Consider the following 20,414-nt stretch of genomic DNA (forward strand, 5'->3'; position numbering starts at 1 on the left):
CAAGGAGTAATCAGTAATCAGTAATTGGATTACTTTTTCAAAGTAACTGTGGCAACGCTGGATACCGGTATATAAACCCTCCTATTGGTGCATAAACTGGTAGATTGGCCCTTTAGTCATGATTGATTGTGGCCTGGACCAATGAGGTGAGGGGCAGGCCAATTACCCCTCCATCTCGGGCCTCGGTTGGGCTACACAGTGCGCCAGTGCCAGACAGAGCGATAACGAGCGATATGGATTGTGGCAAGAAGAGGAAAGGTAGCGCTGAAAGATCCAGGGATCAGAAGAGAGTAGCCCTTCAGGCAGATGCTGCAAAATGTCTTAAAATAACAGACATGTTTGCTTCGCGTGGACGCGGAGCATCCACATCTGTGGCAGGCAGCCTCAGCAAGTGGCGGAGAAGAAGTTCAACAGGTGGACGAGGCGGGGACCACTACGGCCATGACGGTAAGTGAAGGTTAACTTCAGCTATTAATTGATGAACAGCAACCTAACTTGTTCATAAATCAGACATCTGTGTGTGAGAGAGACATTCTGATCTTCTGGTCCGAAGTAACTGGGTCACTCAGATATGAATTAACGTTGGATAGAATTTTCGTTCGTGCTAACTCTGCCAGTCACGTAACCTAGCCTAGCAATGTAACCTGTGCAAATGGTGTGCATGGCTAGCTACCATGCTGCCGCCGCTAGGTTGTTTCTTTATTCTTTATTCTGTTTGTGTGACGGTCATGTGTTGGTCATACGAAGTATGCTGTTTTGCACAGTCTGCGGTGCGGTGGCGTGGTATAATGGCATCCCTGTCTAAACTGTATTTTCCCAAGTCCTGGCATAATTTCACATACCTAACATTTTACTTTAAATTGAGAGTCATTCTCTAAGTTGATTAGCAACACAAATTGCTAATAAAAGAAATCCTTGATGTTTCTTGTAGCTTGTAGTGAGATAGACAACTGTCTCCATCTTGTGGCCTTTTTGTGTATTGCAGTTTCAAAAGTTCAACCTTTGTATCCAGTCATTGGTCCAGTCATCCAGTCATTTCTTGCTTTATATGATGAATTGTATCACACAAGTAATGATATATTATTTATAGTATAGCCTACAGTATTTCTAGTATAACAAATGTTTTTATATAATTTCTATTTCTAAATTTAAGTAACAAGGCTGAATGAAATGACGGCTTATTATGTCTAAAAAGTAATGTGACCTACTGTCAATAGATCGTACTTTTGATAAGCCTATGATAACTGTATTTCGGGAGAACTTTTCATAATGCTTCTTATAGTGTTAAAATGTATGTGTCTCCTGGTGCACATTGAACGGTTAAGGGACCAAAAAAAAAACACACTGTCACAGCAGGCTTAATTTTTTTTCCCCCTTCGATATCTGGTGGTGGCCTGGTCTTGGTTAAAAATGCCCGGCCTGAAAAATTTCCCCAGTCCAGCCCTGGACAGTGGTATGTTTACCACTGTGTTACATCACCTTTCCTTCTAACAACACTCAATAAGCATTTGGAAACTGAGGACACTAATTGTTGAAGCTTTGTAGGTGGAATTCGTTCCCATTCTTACTTGATGTACGACTTCAGTTGTTCCACAGTCCGGGGTCTCCATTGCTGTATTTTGCGCTTCAAAATGTGCCACACATTTTCAATGGGTGACAGGTCTGGACTGCAGGCAGGCCACTCTAGTACCCGCACTCTTTTACTATGAAGCCATGCTGTTTTAACACGTGCAGAATGTGGCTTGGCATTGTCTTGCTAAAATAAGCAGGGACGTCCCTGAAAAATATGTTGCTTGGATGGCAGCATGTGTTGCACCAAAACCTCGATGTACCTTTCAGCATTGTTAGTGACATCACAGATATGTAAGTTGCCCATGCCATGGGTACTAACACCCCCCATACCATCACAGATGCTAGCTTTTGAACTTTGCAGTGGTAACAATCTGGATTGTCTTTTTCCTCTTTTGTCTGGAGGACACAATGTCCATGATTTCCAAAAACAATTCAAAATGTGGACTCATCAGACCACAGCACACTTTCCCACTTTGCGTCTGTCCATTTCAAATGAGCTCGGGACCAGAGAAGGCGGCGGCATTTCTGGATGTTATTGATGTGTGGCTTTCGCTTTGCACGGTAGAGTTTTAACTTGCACTTGTAGATGTAGCGACGAACTGTGTTAACTGACAGTGGTTTTCTGAAGTGTTCCTGAGCCCATGCGCAAAGAACCTTTACACAATGATGTTGGTTTTTAATGCAGTACCGCCTGAGGGATCAAAGATCCTGGGCATTCAGTGTTGGCTTTCAGCCTTGCCACTTACATGTAGAAAGTTCTCCAGATTCTATGAATCTTCTGATTATATTATGGACTGTAGATGATGGAATCCCTAAATTCCTTGCAACTGAACATTAAGAAACATTGTTCTTAAACTGTTGGACTATTTTTTCATGCAGTTGTTCCCAAAGTGGTGATCCTCACCCCATCTGAGCCTTTTTGGGATGCTCCTTTTATACCCAATCATGACACTCACCTGTTTCCATTTAGGTGTTCTTTGAGCATTCATCAACTTTCCCAGTCTTTTGTTGCCCCGTCCCAACTTTTTTGAAACGTGTTGCAGGCATCCATTTCAAAATGACCAAATATTAGCACAAAAACAACAAAGTTAATCAGTTTGAACATTAAATATCTTGTCTTTGTGGTGTATTCAATTGAATATAGGTTGAAGAGGATTTGCAAATCATTGTTTATTTACATTTTACACAATGCCCCAACTTCATTGGAATAGGGGTTGTTTTTTCTTGATATTTTGTAGTTAACAACAATGAGGGTTCAGTTCTGGCTTTTCTTTAGTGGAATCTTCTGTGCAGGAACAACAGTGATTATAAGTCAATGTCACTCACCTTCGCAGCGAGGTATGGGGTAGTTCCAGTTCCTACTGACGCCGTGCAGACACGTGAGTGAAGGCTCGCCAAGCAGCGTGTAACCCGATAGGCACTCAAACGAGATAGTCATCCCCACGCTGTAGTCCTGACCGATCACAATGCCGTTCCGAAAGGGCCGGGGATCTGGACACCTCTGCAGCTCGTATGCTGGGAAACAAAATGGCCACATAGTATGTATTTCAGAGAACAAATCCAAACACATAACAAGACGACACACTCAAGTAGCAGGCGTCTCCTGCCGATTATTTGATGCTGTATTTGAAAATATAAACACCCAACTCTGTTACTAATGCAATCATGGTACCACACTGGAATTTGGGAAAATGAGCAAACTTGCAGTTCTACTTTAATAATTTCAAGCTTGAAGGTTTATAATTAATGTAGAATAATGTTAGATATATTTATGTGTTCAATTCTGGTTTTCTTTATTTGTTTTCTGTACTCATTTTGGTAGTTATCTTAGGATTGTATTGGTAGTTTTCACTCTTATTCTTACTTTCCTTTGTTCTCTGTTGGTATGTGCATGTCAAAACCGTATTTAACCAGTTTTTTACCATTTAGGACAAAGAGAGTTAGATTACATTATAATTCATATATGTTCCATTACTGGGCGGGTCCAGGGCAGGGGGTTGGACCTCCCTCGAATGCCCAGGGGGGCCAATAAGGAAAGGATTTTGCGGAAAAAAGTCCGCTTGTGTCACGTTTTATAAAAACCTTTTGTGTCCATTGTTCGGGATCTCGTCTGTGAGAGACGATCTACTAAATCCAGACCTGATATTTTTTCTCTGACTTTGAATGAATTTAAAAGTGTGGAATAGTTCAAGTTTGTACTTTGTGAGGGACAGCTACAGAAAGAACCGGGGGGAAAATAACAATAAATATTGGATGTTTTTTGGCTGCCTGGTTAGGATATGATATGGATGAAAAAATTATGGATGTCAGGGGGATAATAAATTCCAACAATCAACAGTTTGTTCAGTAAAGTATGTGTGTGTTTGAGTTGTCCAGTTCAAATTTGGTGAAAATCATATAATCACTTTTGTTGAAGTTATCATGGGCATAAGAATCAATACTATGGTCTATAAAGTCGGGGAGGGGGAGTCCTTAGAGGGTTTTGGTGAAATCAATTCAAGCTTAAATTTGAACTCCAGTGAGACACACTGATTTGGAATATCCAGCTCAAATTTAGTGAAAATCATATAATCACCTTTGTTGAAGTTATCATGGGCATAAGAATCAACACTATGGTCTATAAAGTGGGGGAGGGGGAGTCCTTAGAGGGTTTTGGTGAAATAAATTCAAGCTTAAATTTGAACTCCAATGAGACACATTGATTTGGAATATCCAGCTCAAATTTGGTGAAAATCATATAATCACTTTTGTTAAAGTTATCATGGGCATAAGAATCAATACTATAGTCTATAAAGTTGGGGGGGGGGGGGGGTCCTTAGAGGGTTTTGGTGAAATCAATTCAAGCTTAAATTTGAACTCCAATGAGACACATTGATTTGGAATATCCAGCTCAAATTTGGTGAAAATCAGATATGTTTTGCTGACGTTATCAAGAGCACAAGAACCAATATTCTGCTCGGTGCCGTGTGCAGCCCTTAGAGGGGCTTGGTAAAAGCAGTTAATGCGCAAATTCAAACTCTTCTGAGATACGCTCATTTGGTATGTCCAAAGTTGCTGAAAATGTGATGAATTTTGCTCATTATCACAGGTACAAGAAAATGTGAATGCAAATGATGCAGAGAGAGGAGCCCCCCCCCCCCCCACACACACACACACAAACACACACACATGCACATACTTCCTGGCCTTATGGCTTCCAGAGAATAAAAATGAAAAGTGCTGCCAGTAGTAGACATTCTAATACTCTAATAAATACAGTGACCTCGGACAGCTGGGTGCTTGATGCCTTTCTGAAAATTGTTGGCTAAACTTCAGCATGTTTCATTTTTGTCTGAAAGATTACACTTATTAAGTAAAAGGTTTTCGCTCACAACCATGTTGTACATTAAAGTTTTTTATTCTTACTTCAAGCCCTTTATGGAGACACCTTTTAAACTGTAAGATTTAACACACAAAACCCCTCTCTAATATAACCAAGACTTATTATTATTCAAAGATACGCACTGCTGAGACGTTAAAAAAGGGTCACCATTAATTTTCTTTGTTCTCTAACCTTTTGCAATCGTACCACCTCAGTGAAAGCATGCCTTGTAACACTAATTGTTATTACTGCTCCGTATCCAGCCTGACTAGTGGGCTTTGAAGCCTGATTAGCAAAATTCTTCATTTCTCCTCTACTTCGATAACACCCTGTTTTAACATCATCACGAGGAGGCTCTGTTTTCGCTCCTCACCCTGGTAGATAATGTGGAAGCCTGGCTTGTTCTGGGAGTAGTCACTGTGGAAAAACAGAGTCGTCTCGTGGGTGGTGCTGAAGAGAGAATTTGGCACCACGGAGCCGCTGAACCGATCAATGACCGTTCCTGTTTCCAGGCTCCCACTGCGCACCTCCAGGTAGTCGTGAACGGGCTCCGTGGAGAAGTTCAGAAACTGCAGATGGATCCCTGTAAAGAAACAAGAGTCAATAAAGGAGTCAGATTGTAAACTTCTTAACCAAGATAATACGGGTCACCAGGGGCATTTCAAATAGATTTTCAAGTTTAAAGCCAAACAGATGTGAGGCCTGTTAAACGTTCTCTTATTCTGCTTTTGCAGAGTTTTAAGAAACAACCACTTTCCACATCTGTTAGCATGCAACGGCTCCTCCCTGAATGAAGGAGGGGGAGGAGGAGCAGGAGCACCTTAAAGGCTGTGACAGGAGGTCGGGGAGATTCAGGTCGACTAGCGAGAATCTGATCAAATGTGAGTTTGCATCCGTCCAGCCATGTCGCCTGAAAAATTAGTATTTGATCACACTGGAAAGACTACAGCAGACAGATGTCTAACATTACGTTCTGAGCATGCATAAACTCTCCATACCAGTAGGTAGTGCTAGTCTATGTACAAAGACATACACTGAAAACTGAAAATCACAGATCGCTTTTGACACATTTGACACGCTTTGACACATCTGTCAATAAAGTAAGTTTCTTCGGCATCTCCCTTGTTTTACATTCGGGGTCAATATAGCAGACCCGAGGTGGAGCTGTGTGAAGATTTGGCACAAGTTTTACGGCGCATGCCATTTCTGACACAACTCCATATTAGAGTATGGGCAGGAGTGGGTTTGAATTTGGAACCTTCTGCACTGGGAACAAGTGCACTTAACCGTTTGACTACCACTGCTGCATTTAACACATCTGTCACCAACCACGTCAAACTCTGTGTACCAAGAAAAACAAAGAAACCTCTTGACTTCTTAGTTTGCTTGGTTTTTTCACTTCTATTTCTTTTATCTTGCACTGATTCACTAAAAGCTGAACAGCCAATCAGAGCATGTTCGCTTAACCATGGTTGCTAACACAGATTCAACATGTTCAATCAGCAAAAAAACAAAAAAAAAAAAACTAATGGAAAATGGCAACCCAGTCTCGCATTTTTTTTTTTTTTTTTTTTTTTGCTCCCGTCACAAAATGATTCAGATTTTCGTGTCGGATTTTTTTTTTTAACTCACTATTACTAACCCTACCTCTACCCTAACCTTAACCATAATCTAACCCTACTCCTTCCCCCAACCCTAACCACTCTCGAGCCTCCCCACTTCAGTTTTAATTTCATGCAGCTGTCACAGAATGTATTTGAATGAATTTGTGCTCCCATTACGAAAATGTGGCGCTTTCGTAACAATATCAATATCAATATTTTTTAACCACCTGCCTGTTTTTTCGACCACGCCTTATTGCCTGATGTTTCTTATTTGCTTGCTGATATTAGACTGCCTTTTTGTGTACCGGACCCTGCATTACCAACCAGTAAATGATCTTAAAATTCAAAGCTGTGAGTTTGAGCCCCGCATTTGTGTCCAGACATGATATAGATGCGACCTGAAAGTTTCACTTGTTCAGTGGCGACAAAAAGCTGTTTACTGAGTGTTTTTAGCTTGTCCAGTGCCATTACATTAATCCCCAAAACATCTAAAAATAGAGCACAGCTGAAAAAATACCAAACTTTGACTTTAAGATGCAATCTCAAACCATATTTACTTTTGAAATTTGATTTTTTTTTAAACTAAATAACATGTCACGTCATCAGACAAATGTGGGTTCCCACTGATGCAATTGTCATTATCACATCCAGTGCCCACATTGTTTCAATCACAACTGTTCCTTGCAATCATTCTTGCAAATGAGGTGTGCTCAGGTGAAGTACTGGTGCATTGCTAATGTGAAGCAGCAGAAACTGATTGCACCATAGACCACCAAAAAAAAAATTGGTCTAAAGTCAAGTGCAGAGTTTTTCTGTCATTCATGCAGCACAAAATTCAGATACACCTTACATAGACGGGTTCACAATGTGCGCACACTCTGCTTGTATGAGGGGGATTAACATTAATGCTCAGATTCTTCATCTTCACTCCTTAAACTAAAACAAAATGGTATGGAATATACATTTAAAATTAAATAAATGCAAAAAGTAAGGAAAAATTACAAAAATTTAAAAACTGGTTTGTATTCACAGGTAAGGAGCAAGGGGTTGGTTGAAGCATGGAGGCTTTCTACACCTGGTAGAATATGCAGGTGTTCAGGTGGACAGAAGTGGTGGAGTAACAGTTGTTGCAGCAGCAACAAGGTACTTGACTGCTTCACCTCAGGGAGCTTTGGTGGCTGCTGATACTATAAATGATCAACTGTGTGCTTTGAGACTTTTCCTCCTTAGAAAACCTCTCAGTACTGTTACCTCCTCAGTTCATATCTAATGACCTCATGGCTGATGTTCAAATGGAGGGATATGAGTTATATTTTGTAAATAGAAGAGAAAAAAAGGTGGAGGTATTGCTTTGTACATAAAAACAGATCTGACATGTAAAATTGTAGAAGAAATGACAATTATAGATGATGTCATAGAAATTGTGACAGTGGAAATTGTACATGAAACATCTAAAAATATTCTAATCAGTTGTGTATACAGTGTTGTGAAAGTGTAGGAACACGGACCCACAACAGGGGGCGCAAATGAACGGACAATGGAGGAGTCAAATAACACTGTTTTTACTGTTGTGAAAACAGGCACAACAACACAGCCGATTACAATATTGAGACTGAGTCCAATTACAACAGTGTCGTGTGGGCAGGCTCGACGATAGGAGACGTCTGTCCAAGTCGAACCGGAACCAACCCGATTTCCTCTGCCACCGAACCCCGGGAATACTGGAGCCGCCAAGTCCCGAATTCCCAGGTGGCCACTGCCTCCGCTCGTCGGATCCGGTACTGCTGGCAAGGAACAAAAACAGTCAGGTGTGGATGCGGCTGCACCCAGCAACACGGAGGGTGGAGAGTCCACCTCCACCTCTCGTTAACAACAATACAGGAGTGTAGGAAGGTGAGTACTTATCCAACTGTTGTCCCGTAGTCTGCTGTCCTACTAATACTCAACAAGAAATACAACAATGGTTATTTATATGTTCGGGCAGAGATTGTTACCTCTTTGGTTAGGCGATATCTCGGCAAATGAGGTGGAGATGCCGTCCTGCTGATATACCTCCCTGTTGATTAGAATCAGCTGTCTCCAGTGATGGGTGACAGCTGTCATCCTGGCTGCTCCTGTAAGGCGGCAGCGTCCTCCGGTGCCTGGAGCCCGCACTCCAGGCAGGGCGCCCTCTAATGGTGGTGGGCCAGCAGTACCTCCTCTTCAGCGGCCCACACAACATACAGAGCACCAGACTCTTGTGTTGTAAAATTTACAGATAAAATAATAGAATTATTCCATCAAATCAAAAACAAAATGTTCTCTATGTGTGGAGACTTTAATGTTAATGTGGAAAGCTCCAGTTGCCAAAGAGTAAGTGATTTTGTGAATTCAATGAATAGCTTGGGTTTATTCCCTTTGATAACAAAACCAACCAGAATTACATTGCAAAGTGCAACTGTAATTGACAATATATTCACAAATAGAACAGATGAAATGATTAAGAATGGGATATTGATTACAGATCTCAGTGATCATTTACCAGTTTTTTCAATATTTAAATATAAAAATAGGTACAAAAAAAAAACTGTTATAAACTTTAAAAGAGATAAGTCATTAAAAGCCTTAGAGGCATTAAATTATGATCTTAAAAATCAAAATTGGGAAGAGGTTTATGTTGGTGATGTTAATGTAGCATATAGTTAATTCATGAAAATACTGATGAAATCATATAAAAAAAATTGTAAATTAATAAAAACTAGTAAGAAAAGAGTAAATAAACCATGGCTGACCAAGGGAATAAAAAACGCTTGTGTAAAGAAAAACTATTTATATAAGTGCTTTTTATAAATGCAAACAAAGGAAACAGAACACAGATACAAAAAATATAAAAATAAACTATTGACAATAATTAGGAAACAAAAAAAAAAGATTATTATAGTGAACAACTGAATAAGAGTAAAGATAATATGAGGGCAACATGGGGAATTATAAAAAGTGTGATGGAAAGTGACGGAGTGAAATCAACTTTTCCGAATTACCTTGTCAAGGAAAATAAAGAGATAAATGATATAAAAGAAGTTGTAAATGAGTTTAATGATTATTTCTCAAAGGTGGGATCAAATCTGGCGGGAAATAAACCAATAGTAGAAGATAAATTAAATACAATTGTAAATACGGTCAATAGTATTTTCCTTGACAATGTGGAAAAAGATGAAATAAGGAATATTGTAAAAAAAAACTGTGTAAGCAAAAGATCAACTGACTATGAAGATTTAGACATGATGACTGTAAAAAGTATAATAGAAACTGTTATTGAACCATTCACTTACATTTGTAATCTGTCTCTGTCAACAGGGATTTTCCCAGACGAAATGAAAATTGCCAAGGTAGTCCCATTATATAAAAATGGAGACAAACATAACGTTTCAAATTACAGGCCAGTGTCATTGCTTCCACAGTTTTCTAAAATTATGGACAAGGTTTTTGTGACAAGGTTGGATAAATTAATTGAGAAACATCATATTTTAAATAATGCTCAGTATGGATTTAGAACAAAACATTCAACAGCTATGGCAATTATGGAATTAACAGAGAAAATATCAACAGCAATAGATAATAAGGATTATATGGTAAGTGTTTTTATTGACTTGAAAAAAGCTTTTGATGTTATCGATCATTCAAGATTGCTTCACAAGTTACAACAATATGGAGTAAGAGGGATTGCACATCAGTGGGTAAAAAGCTACTTAGAAAATAGAAAACAGTTTGTTCAGATAAATAATACTAAATCAGAATTGTGTAATATTATGTGTGGAGTACCACAAGGGTCGGTACTTGGACCCAAACTGTTTATTTTGTATATCAATGATTTTGTGAATATATCTAATTTACTTGGTAGCATTTTATTTGCTGACGATACAACATTATTTTACTCTGGATCAGATATACAGGAAGTAGCATAAGTGATAAATACAGAGTTGGAAAAAGTGAAATATTGGTTTGACATACAGACTGTCACTTAATCTTAATAAAACAAATTTCATATTGTTTAATGACAGAGTTAAAAAAATGATGTGTCATTAAAAATAGATGGAATGGACATTCAAAGGGTAAAAGAAACGAAATTTTCAGAGTTATGATTGATGAAGATTTTACATGGAAGTCACACATAAATTACATAAAAGGAAAGATAGCGAAAGCCATTGCTGTTTTGCATAAAGTTAAATATTCATTAAATAGTTATGGATTAGAAATCTGGGGATCAACATGTACAACTTATACACAACCTTTATTTATTTTGCAGAAAAAAGCTTTAAAAGTGATTGGCAACAGTCAATTTAGAGATCCATCTAATCCATTGTTCATTAGGTATAGGGTACTTAAATTTCATGATTTAGTTGATTTGAAATTACTACAAATAATGTACCAAGCGAATAACAATACCTTACCAATAAACATTCAAAATATGTTTGAAAAAAGAGTAAGTAGTTATAATTTGAAGGGCATAGAAGTCTTTAAAAAAAACAAGATTCAGAACCAAGATAAAGGAATGGAGTATTGCAGTGAATGGTGTAAAATTATGGAACAACCTCAACAAAGAAATCAAAGAATCAAGGTCGCTTAAATTATTTAAAAAACGTATTAAACTTGATGTATTTCGTAAGTATAAAACTAAGTCAGTGGGCTGTGACAAAGCCAAAAATGTAATCTGTTAATAATGTTTAGAATGTTTGAAGTTTAAAATGTAATCTATTAGGGATGTATTCTTTTAAATAATGGTTAAAATTAGGAAAGAAATCGGTGGCATGTGACAAAGTCATAGAAATGCAATGATGTCGATTGATGATGCTTTGCAAGATTGTATTGTAAAAAAGGGGCAGAATATATAAGACTTGTTCTTCCAAACTGCTCCTTTTCATTCAATGGTTTGTAATGTTTTGTTCATTTTGCATTTCTGTTTTTCTTTTAAATGAATGAAATAAATTCTCAAAAAAAAAAAAAGTAGCAAATAGAAATGCACCAGGTTAAAGCATACACAACTCATCACTAACAACATGGGAAGACAAACAGTAGGTCTACAAGAAGAGAGAAGATGACAAACCAAAGCCAATGGGCAGCTGAACTCTCCAGCTGCAGTCCAGACTGCTCTGGTAGTTCCCTGGAAAGCCTGGGCTGAGGATGACGCCGCTGATCTGTGTCATGGAGCTGCCACACTGAGCTGAGGAGGCCCAAGCAAGGAGAAAAATTATGTCACAATTTCACTGAACAGGAAACAATAGGAATGTTTGCTCGGCATACAGTTCATGTGTATATGTGCGAATCTGAGAAAAAGACAATAGTGTGTTTGTATGTTTAAGAGAGGGATGAGCCAGAAAAACTGCTGTGGATGTGCTTTATTAGTTTGCTGTGGAGGTGGGCTGTTTGTGTTTGGCAGAGTGGGTTGCTCATCCTCCATAAGGGCATTGGTGAAAGGATGACAGACTCTGTGTTTGACGGTGCTTTAAATTAAAATAAATGAAGGCTTCAATATTCACTGCAGCGCCACAGATTTTGCTCAGCAGCGGTGCAGATTACTTCAGCCTCTTCTTAGGCGACACATCTCCCCACTTCTTTGACCGCGGTGTGGAGAACACTTCGGCTTGTTGTGAAGGTTGCACTCATCCCTGTCTCTCATAGCCTAAACCCTAACCAGGTGGAATGCAATTATTGCCAGCAGAGGCATGAATGTAAAGTTGTATCTTAATCAATCCTCTATTCCCGTTCCAGCTCCAACAGGCCTATTAATGTGGCAAATGGCTGGAAACGCACAGGGTATTGCCTCCACGTTTTAAGGGATTATGTGCCAACCCAGGAACTATCCAGGGATTTAATTGGGCTGCTGGTGCAGGAACCAGATTGACCCATGTGGAAATAAAATGAGAGATGGAGGAGGCGGGAGGTACTCATAAGTGCATTATACACTTTTATGTCAGAGCATACAACCACTTTGATGAGTTTTTCACCAACAAAGCGACCACAGATCCCTGGATGTTGAGACGGACGTGCCGTGAACGCGTGAGGAGCTAACGAGTGAACACAGATGTGCCGGAGCAGGGACCATCGTCAGTAAAGCTGGGATTTGTGTCAGCAGTGAGCTGTGAAAACCAGACCGCCAACATTTACATGAAGAGCCTGGTTTATATTAGCATACAGCACGTTATATCTGAGTAACAATACATTTGCATGAGCGCTGTTTGCGTGTGTGTAATTGGGACTCAGCATTGGAGGAAAGTGCCAAAAAAAAAGAAAAAAAAAAGGTAGCGCGAAATCCCCGGAATCCATCGCCATGGAGATCAACATCAGCAGAAGTGTCAGGGGAGATTTTAGAGTCTCATCAGGGGTATCGGAAATCAAAGTGCTCAGTAAGATGCTGCAAAGTGTTACTGATTTTCAACTGAAGGCAAAAGCAGAAAATTCATAATCCCTGCTACCTGAGCCCTCCGCGCCCTCCCCCCAAAGTTACAATCAAATTGTAGCTTCCCCAAATACAATAACAAGTCCTCTGTAAAGTCATTGATCTGTGTGTAGTTCTGTATATGAGTAATTTACTGACATTCCTCTCTGAAAAGAGGAGGAGAAGAAGAAGCGGATAAAGCAGAAGTCCCTGACAACAGGTGAATGACAATGTGCTTGATGCTACAAATATGTTTTTGGTTGTCAACTCTGTTGGGTAAAATGTTTGAGGTGAAACCCCAAGCTATGAAATGTCAGCCTGTATTAAATAATACATTACCTAAACACAGAGGCACGGGGTAATTCCACCTTCTGACAGGACCAGGCATGCAGGTAATATATGCATTACCCTGTAGAAGAAAACAAACATTATATTCATGATTACCACAAATTATAGAGGTGGGGGGGATAAACAAAAAACAGGAGACTTCCTTAATGGTCAGATTTCTGGATTTCTTAAGGTCTTGCATCTAAATATTTGATGATACTGAGATTAACAGGAGGGCCTTTTGTTGCGAGAAGGGCAGCTTTTGTTTCCCAGTTGAGAGTCTGAATACAAAAATCACAAAAGCATAAACATTGTGCTTGATAATGTGACAGTGATATATGACTCTACACCCTGTATTTTCTCAGACAATGATCGACTTCAGTACATGTGGAGTTCTGATTGCAGCACTTGTGATTATCTCTGCAGTGACATTCGTGTCTCCGCGTGCTCGAGAGAAGCTTGGAAACAGCTTATGGAATCAAGAGGTAACAGGATGGAACAATGTGATGATGCTGACACTTTTGCAGAAGGTCAAACATCCAAGTCTTTCGGTCCTGGTGCTTTATGTCTAACTGTCTGATTGCCAGAGTTGACATTAACCAATGCCCAAAGGCGACAATTGGATGTCTTTGGCACTCTGAAGAGGATCCTTATCCTTGCGTACAGCTGGAATGACTTTGTGTCAAATGAATGGCTACTTAGGGTGATGAAGATAAAGATGAAGGTTATCAATGGCATCATGAGGGAACATCAGCTATGACATTTTGTTGATGTAGTACACTTTTCAAGGCATTATTCTGCATGTGACTTCATCAAGTGGATGCCCATGATTCACTGAGTAAAGTAGGACAAATGCCTACGTTCAAGAGGTGGGGATGGACCATTGTCTGCTTGTGGTTTTGGTGTGCAGGACCCAGTACAGCTCTGGGAACTGTGGTGATATATGGAGCTGAAGGTTCCCAGTTCAAGGCCACTCTTGTCCATTCTCCATCTAATGTGGAGTTGCATCAGGTGTAAAATGTGTGTCAAATGAACATGCAAATCCATATTGAATTTGCATGTGGTGACCCCAAGTGGGGGTTGGGGGGGCACAGGTGTGTGAGGTGTCCCACCTCACAGGTGTGCCATATCAAGATGCTGATTAGACACCATGAGTAGTGCACAGGTGTGCCTTAGACTGCCCACAATAAAAGGCCACTCTGAAAGGTGCAGTTTTATCACACAGCACAATGCCACAGATGTCGCAAGATTTGAGGGAGCGTGCAATTGGCATACTGACAGCAGGAATGTCAACCAGAGCTGTTGCTCGTGTATTGAATGTTCATTTCTCTACCATAAGCCATCTCCAAAGGCGTTTCAGAGAATTTGGCAGTACATCCAACCAGCCTCACAACCGCAGACTACGTGTAACCACACCAGCCCAGGACCTCCACATCCAGCATATTCACCTCCAAGATCGTCTGAGACCAGCCACTCGGACAGCTGCTGAAACAATCGGTTTGCATAACCAAAGAATTTCTGCACAAACTGTCAGAAACCGTCTCAGGGAAGCTCATCTGCATGCTCGTCGTCCTCATCGGGGTCTCGACCTGTCTCCAGTTCGTCGTCGTAACCGACTTGAGTGGGCAAATGCTCACATTCGCTGGTGTTTGGCACGTTGGAGAGGTGTTCTCTTCACGGATGAATCCCGGTTCACACTGTTCAGGGCAGATGGCAGACAGCGTGTGTGGCATTGTGTGAGTGAGCGGTTTTCTGATGACAATGTTGTGGATTGAGTGGCCCATGGTGGAGGTGGCGTTATGGTATGGGCAGGCATCTGTTATGGACGAAGAACACAGGTGCATTTTATTGATGGCATTTTGAATGCACAGAGATACCGTGACGAGATCCTGAGGCCCACTGTTGTGTCATACATCCAAGAACATCACCTCATGTTGCAGCAGGATAATGCACGGCCCCATGTTGCAAGGATCTGTACACAGTTCTTGGAAGCTGAAAATGTCCCAGTTCTTGCATGGCCGGCATACTCACCGGACATGTCACCCATTGAACATGTTTGGGATGCTCTGGACCGGTGTATACGACAGCGTGTACCAGTTCCTGCCAATATCAGCAACTTCGCACAGCCATTGAAGAGGAGTAGACCAACATTCCACAGGCCACAGTTGACAACCTGATCAACTCTATGCGAAGGAGATGTGTTGCACTGCATGAGGCAAATGGTGGTCACACCAGATACTGACTGGTATCCCCCCCAATAAAACAAAACTGCACCTTTCAGAGTGGCCTTTTATTGTGGGCAGTCTAAGGCACACCTGTGCACTAATCATGGTGTCTAATCAGCATCTTGATATGGCACACCTGTGAGGTGGGATGGATTATCTCAGCAAAGGAGAAGTGCTCACTATCACAGATTTAGACTGGTTTGTGAACAATATTTGAGGGAAATGGTGATATTGTGTATGTGGAAAAAGTTTTAGATCTTTGAGTTCATCTCATAGAAAATGGGAGCAAAACCAAAAGTGTTGCGTTTATATTTTTGTTGCGTGTAATTAGTTTACATAGGTACCAAGGCACAGTCAGAGTCCAGACCTGCTTTATGAAAACAAGAATAGATATTATGGACAAGATTAAACAAATTGATGTTGTGTTTTTTGTTTTTTGTTTTTTTTCTGGGGGCGGGGGGGGGGGGGGGGGGGGGTACGAGGTTACCTGACTGCTGTTACTGCAATTCAATCTTGTATTTCCCTCTCTGTTTTTTGAAGTATAGTTGTGCTTTGTCCTTTAATCAATTTGACATGAGGGGAGGTGAAGGCAGGGACTTTGTGTAATTTGTAGGGTCTTACGTTACTTGCTCAGTAATTACTAATTAGTTAAGTTCATTGATGATTATAATTACATTTGCTCATGTCTATTTGGGATAGTGATACTTGGTTGTCTATTGTAGCATAAATTAATTAATTAGTTTTTTTTCATTTTAATTTATCAGGGGGAGGTAATACGGCGTGAGGGGGTGTCCTTCTACACACACACACACACACACACACACACACACACACACACACACACACACACACACGCGCGCGCGCGCGTGCGAGCAATGGTAATACCATGCTCACACGGTGGCACTCAGGGTAACAACAACATGGATCAAAACTGGATCTGACTGTGTTGCTTTGAGCTTGAATCCATTTGATTTTTCTTTGGTGTCATCTTGAGGTTTCCTGTAGCCAAGTGGTGTGTAAAACTCATAGATACACCCACTGGCCAATCTCCAACTGACACGTGTACACACAAACACAAGCTCAAAAAATGCAATGACTTTTGTTTGCAGAATGACCTCTAGTCTATTTCTCGTGTTATGATGTTAAGCCTGAAGATAAAGTCTTACTGGATGGTCCAGAGAGAAAAGAAGTGAAAACCTGAGTTGGCAAGAAAAAAAGTTGGTTGTGAGATTATCTGGGCTCCTGTTAACACAATGCATCGCCTGTGGCGCTGAAGGTTCGGTCGCTCAAAACACCGCACTGACTGCAGTGGGGGACGGTAAAGCTGCTTTGTAACAGACACACACATACACAACGAGACAAGACAGACACACGGAAGACACACAGATTCCAGCAGAACCACACTTCAAAGTAAAGACAGAAGTATACAAAAGTACAGATCTATGAGCAAGCTCACGCATTGATCCCCAACAGCCGTCACACCACCATGCTAAAGCACCACCATGCCACCGCACTCTGCCAAACTAATTGCTTGTGTGTTTTATATATCTGTGGCAGTTTTGTATTGAAATACCTAAATTAATGAACTGGTCAACCTTTGCATTGTATTGAAATACCTAAATTAATGAACTGGTCAACCTTTGCACCTTTTGTTGACAAATATGATGGATTTAAAATGTCCAGTTATCTCCCCTTGGAGCCATCAAACCTTCACGCTCATCTTCACATGGTGTGCTACCATGATGTGAACTTTCACTGAAATCCACCAATTGGTTTAGGAGGAGTTGCACTTACAAAGTCAATATATGATGTATCAGGTCAAGTCTCAGGTTTGGGCGCGATGCATCGCCTCATCCACCACACTACAGAACTGTCTTCGCTCCTGACTGGCAACCACTCAGACAGACATCCACTCCATCCAAACTTCTCTATAGTATCCATCTACATAACTGCAGCAGTCAGGTGAAATGTGGGCATCCCCTGGCCTTCTCCAACCACTGGGGGTCTTCAACACCAAGGTATCTACATGCTGGATCATGCCCAAGAGAAATGTGGCACATGGACAAAATGTTAAAGTTGATGCTCCCCCACAATGCAAGTGATACACCTCATCTTTGTCTCCATAAGCAATCGCTTGTTTTACAAAAATCATTCCAGCAGTACCTAAAGCTCTGAAGAGACCAAGCGCCAAAGACATCCTGTCAACCTCTTTGGTCACCTGTTTGCATCCAAGTCCATATAGTGAGATAGCAAGCGCCAGAAACCTAAAGACTTGGACCTTAATTTGACTGCAAATATACGGTCATGGTCACACCCCTCTGCCCAGCAGCCTCATGACTCAATAAACTCTTTCTCTGCATCTCTCGATCTCAAAGGCACACTGGCTCACCTTGGATCCAGGACTTATCCCAAAAATGGACCACCATCCGTTCTCAGTTTCATACAAGGTTTGTTATACTTTGCTCATTTTTGGGTGCTGGCGCCATATTCAACATAAGCAGACAAAATCTGTTAGACATCATAATGACGTAATATCCTTGTATGGAATTGGTAACTGGCAGTGGCCCAATTTCAGACCCTATACCCTAGATGGTTGTTAAGCTTTGACCTAATGCATCACGTGATAAATCTGTTTCCAGGTCCAAAGACCTGCAAGTTTACAATAAAAGTTACATCTGTATGATCTTTTTTAAGGATCTACAGTTTATGTTTAGTTTGTGTTTCCAGTGTGCGCAAACCTCTGTCCCTCCCTTCTCCGCCTCCGTTAACCGCATTTGTCTGTTTCTAAGGTAAGAACACTTAATAAAAATTTTTTCTTTTACTTTATATATTTTATTATGCACAGGTAAAATATACATGTCTGTTTGTTAATAAAAAAATATTTTTTCATAATTTAGAGTGATTTGGGGATGTTTTACAAGGCTGGAATGGATTAAAATTATTTTAGTTATTTTCAATGGGGGAAATTCATTTGAAATATGAGCAGATTGGCTTACGAGCTTGGTCACGGAACACATTAAACTCATAAATCAATGTTCCACTGTATTACTAAAATGTAATTTTTTTATGCTTTTCATCACGTTAATAAGAGACTGCATCCATGAGACCCTGAAAACTTGCTAAAACAAATATTACCAATGATCCGTGTTTGCTATGTTTAACCTTCGTGGAATTTAATAAATCAATCAATCAATCAATTTTTTTATATAGTGCCAAATCACAACAAACAGTTGCCCCAAGGCGCTTTATATTGTAAGGCAAGGCCATACAATAATTATGTAAAACCCCAACGGTCAAAACAACCCCCTGTGAGCAAGCACTTGGCTACAGTGGGAAGGAAAAACTCCCTTTTGACAGGAAGAAACCTACAGCAGAACCAGGCTCAGGGAGGGGCAGTCTTCTGCTGGGACTGGTTGGGGCTGAGGGAGAGAACCAGGAAAAAGACATGCTGTGGAGGGGAGCAGAGATCGATCACTAATGATTAAATGCAGAGTGGTGCATACAGAGCAAAAAGAGAAAGAAACAGTGCATCATGGGAACCCCCCAGCAGTCTACGTCTATAGCAGCATAACTAAGGGATGGTTCAGGGTCACCTGATCCAGCCCTAACTATAAGCTTTAGCAAAAAGGAAAGTTTTAAGCCTAATCTTAAAAGTAGAGAGGGTGTCTGTCTCCCTGATCTGAATTGGGAGCTGGTTCCACAGGAGAGGAGCCTGAAAGCTGAAGGCTCTGCCTCCCATTCTACTCTTACAAACCCTAGGAACTACAAGTAAGCCTGCAGTCTGAGAGCGAAGCGCTCTATTGGGGTGATATGGTACTACGAGGTCCCTAAGATAAGATGGGACCTGATTATTCAAAACCTTATAAGTAAGAAGAAGAATTTTAAATTCTATTCTAGAATTAACAGAAAGCCAATGAAGAGAGGCCAATATGGGTGAGATATCCTCTCTCCTTCTAGTCCCCGTCAGTACTCTAGCTGCAGCATTTTGAATTAACTGAAGGCTTTTTAGGGAACTTTTAGGACAACCTGATAATAATGAATTACAATAGTCCAGCCTAGAGGAAATAAATGCATGAATTAGTTTTTCAGCATCACTCTGAGACAAGACTTTTCTGATTTTAGAGATATTGCGTAAATGCAAAAAAGCAGTCCTACATATTTGTTTAATATGCGCTTTGAATGACATATCCTGATCAAAAATGACTCCAAGATTTCTCACAGTATTACTAGAGGTCAGGGTAATGCCATCCAGAGTAAGGATCTGGTTAGACACCATGTTTCTAAGATTTGTGGGGCCAAGTACAATAACTTCAGTTTTATCTGAGTTTAAAAGCAGGAAATTAGAGGTCATCCATGTCTTTATGTCTGTAAGACAATCCTGCAGTTTAGCTAATTGGTGTGTGTCCTCTGGCTTCATGGATAGATAAAGCTGGGTATCATCTGCGTAACAATGAAAATTTAAGCAATACCGTCTAATAATACTACCTAAGGGAATCAATCAATCAATCAATCAATTTTTTTATATAGCGCCAAATCACAACAAACAGTTGCCCCAAGGCGCTTTATATTGTAAGGCAAGGCCATACAATAATTATGTAAAACCCCAACGGTCAAAACGACCCCCTGTGAGCAAGCACTTGGCTACAGTGGGAAGGAAAAACTCCCTTTTAACAGGAAGAAACCTCCAGCAGAACCAGGCTCAGGGAGGGGCAGTCTTCTGCTGGGACTGGTTGGGGCTGAGGGAGCATGTATAAAGTGAATAAAATTGGTCCTAGCACAGAACCTTGTGGAACTCCATAATTAACTTTAGTCTGTGAAGAAGATTCCCCATTTACATGAACAAATTGTAATCTATTAGACAAATATGATTCAAACCACCGCAGCACAGTGCCTTTAATACCTATGGCATG

General features: G+C 40.5%; 1 protein-coding gene across 1 annotated transcript in view; it reads right to left on the minus strand.

Moving 5' to 3' along the window:
- Positions 1-20,414, minus strand: part of LOC117514727 (CUB and sushi domain-containing protein 3-like) — an 885,172-nt gene that overhangs the window by 291,088 nt on the left and 573,670 nt on the right. Inside the window, exons 39-42 of the mRNA XM_034175291.1 lie at positions 13,292-13,361; positions 11,621-11,737; positions 5,307-5,516; positions 2,899-3,087 (exon numbers count right to left, since the gene is read on the minus strand). Of these exons, the coding sequence (XP_034031182.1) occupies positions 2,899-3,087; positions 5,307-5,516; positions 11,621-11,737; positions 13,292-13,361 (586 nt within the window). The remainder of the gene's footprint in view (positions 1-2,898; positions 3,088-5,306; positions 5,517-11,620; positions 11,738-13,291; positions 13,362-20,414) is intronic.

Source organism: Thalassophryne amazonica, chromosome 7 (assembly GCF_902500255.1).
Source record: "Thalassophryne amazonica chromosome 7, fThaAma1.1, whole genome shotgun sequence".
NCBI classification, from domain to species: domain Eukaryota; kingdom Metazoa; phylum Chordata; class Actinopteri; order Batrachoidiformes; family Batrachoididae; genus Thalassophryne; species Thalassophryne amazonica.